This window comes from Atta cephalotes (assembly GCF_000143395.1).
Source record: "Atta cephalotes unplaced genomic scaffold scaffold00003, whole genome shotgun sequence".
NCBI classification, from domain to species: Eukaryota; Metazoa; Arthropoda; class Insecta; order Hymenoptera; family Formicidae; genus Atta; species Atta cephalotes.
Window position 1 is genome coordinate 9,750,526 of NW_012130067.1, and position 2,590 is coordinate 9,753,115.

General features: G+C 32.9%; 1 protein-coding gene across 1 annotated transcript in view; it reads right to left on the reverse strand.

The window, feature by feature from the left end:
* The window catches only part of LOC105625823 (fatty-acid amide hydrolase 2-like), a 12,749-nt gene extending 10,376 nt beyond the window's left edge, over window positions 1-2,373 (reverse strand). Inside the window, exons 1-2 of the mRNA XM_012207136.1 lie at window positions 2,207-2,373; window positions 324-550 (exon numbers count right to left, since the gene is read on the reverse strand). Coding sequence (XP_012062526.1) covers window positions 324-550; window positions 2,207-2,373 — 394 coding nt within the window. The remainder of the gene's footprint in view (window positions 1-323; window positions 551-2,206) is intronic.
* Window positions 2,374-2,590: the final 217 nt, after the last annotated feature.

Genomic DNA, 2,590 nt, shown 5'->3' on the forward strand with positions numbered 1-2,590 from the left:
ATATATATATATATATATATATATATATATATATATATATATAAAATTGCACATTGATAATAGAATATTTATTTGAGACAGAAACAAATAAAGTAATATTTGTTATATTATAAATCATTAAATCAAAATCATATTTAAATAAACCTAAATAAAATTAATAAAATAAAAATATTTATATTTATCTTTACATACTTATCAAACTCGTGAAATTTAAAATTTATTAAAGTTTCAATTAAAACTTGTCAACTGAATAATTTTTTAAAAATAAAATCTTGAACTAAAAATTTTGAATATTTTCATACTGCTACATATGTCTTATATACCTTTAACCCGATTGCTTTCCTTTGTGGTAAACGGTACTCCCAAGAATGGCTGTGTTATTCTTATTTTCTCCAAATCTACGCCTTTTTCTATCATGGCATCCACTGCTTTCGCCTCTTCAATTGCATCTAAGTATCTACATTCCACGACTGCATTTATCAAATCGTTTACTTCCTTGCATCTTTCAATATAAGCTTTTACAATCTCTTCTGATGTAACCTTTTTTGTTCTAGAACAAAGTATGTATAAATATAAGCATATATTCTTTTGTTGTACAATATATATTTAAATTTAATTCTAGACGAAACTATATTTGAGATATTATTAAAGAATAATCTTAGATAAATTTTCGTGACTATTGTAGGGCTCATGTATAACAATATTGTCCAACAATATTGAAGAATATAGACAATTTTTTAAAAATTGATACAAATAGGCCAATCGCCAAAGGCGAAAATGGCGGCAAATAAGGAAGAAATTATTTACAGGCGATGAATTATAAAAAGATGATTTATTGTTTTAATCAGTTTGGAGTATAAAAGACTAAAAATTAAAAAGTGCCATCACATTAAAGGACACTTGGAAGTAATTTTTCAATATTTTTGTTATTTTTTAAAGCGTTCTACCTAATTAAAACATCATTGAAATTAAATTTAATAGACAAGCATTTTAAAATAGACTTTCTAAGCTTTAAAATGCTTTTTGAAAAAATTGCTACCATGATTTTTCGTAAAAATATCGAATTTTTTATTGTATAAAACTTTGACTTAATTTTTTTAAATATGTTGATGACCAAAAAATTTTTTTTTATTTGTAAAAAATTTATTTGAATCAAGCACATTATAACACATATTTTTTCTTTTTTCTGCAAATTTCTTAGTTTCGAAATCAAAAAATAATTTTAGAAAAATTAAGCTTTTACATATAATACAATTTTATACAATAAAAAAATTCTTTGCGAAAAAACATCGTAACAATTTTTTCAGAAAACATTTTAAAGCTTAGAAAATCTATAACGATGTCAGAGACCTGATTAAAACCTCACGTTCCTAATAATTTTGTCGACTTATTCGGTTACCATCTAATCAGATTTGATCAGGTAAGGAGGGAGGGGAGGGGAGGGAGCATTGGCTTTTACATGCGTGCCGGGCTACGAGCGAAAATTCTCGCTTTCTCGCACGCATCCGGAATACTTAATTGTAAGTATATTCGCAGCAGATTGTAGTAGACCGTATCTACTAGCTGTTATTTATCGTTATCTATCGACGGACTTTGAAAAACTTTATCCTTCAACTTTTTCTCTGCTGTAATCATTGGTGATTTCAACATCGATCTTAATCGCATCTTTTGATGCTAATCCTTTCTTGACTCTGCTTCCAACTTGCACTTCTACCTTGTTCCTTTTGCTGATATGACAACACATCGCCTCGTCTCACTCCCGGATTGACCACTGTCTCATCAGTCATAAATCATTCTTGAAATCGCACAACGTCTTCGTCTTTTTTTTCGCATCTCCATCAAAATTACTTGATTTTTATCTTCCTCGCCTTCCTCCATTTGCATCCGTGATTACTCTATTCAACCTCGACTCATTCCACAGTTCCTTGCGCTCTTTTGATTGGACATCCATAAATCGGACCTACATCCTTGACGAAAAAATCGATATTCTTAGCAGCTTTCTTCCGCACGCGGCATCCATATCCCCTTCCGCACCTTTATTGCCAAAAGATTTGCCTCTTAGCTAGATCAGCCCATCAGAACCCTTATAAGCAAAAGAGACGCCGCGCAGAGAATGTTCAGGCGGCATCCATCACCTGCTATCTGGGATATCTTCCGTCGGCTGCGCAATGAAGACAACCTTCTCGTCTCATCAAAAAACAAATACCTACTGTCTCGCCTGAATTTTGTTTCTTCCCCTGCGCGTCTTTGGTCCGAATTTAGATCTCTAGACCAAGCCCAAATCTTCTTCCCCGCCTTAATTTCTCGTCTGACTGCCTCAATCATTTTTTCATTTTCTCTCATATCACTATTCCCCTTCCTCCACTCCCTCATTTTTCCTTACCTCGTTCATTTCTTCTATCTCTCCTCTCTCATCACAAGCGTCTCCTGTCTCCGATCCTTCCACTTTTTACTTTCGCCACATTACCCCTGGAGTGCGTGAAACCTTGTGTTCGCGCTCGCCAAGAGTAGATCTAACGCATCCGGTCGATGAATCCGATCAATCGACGTCTCATTCCTTTCCGTCATTTTTACTGTTATCTTCGACCTC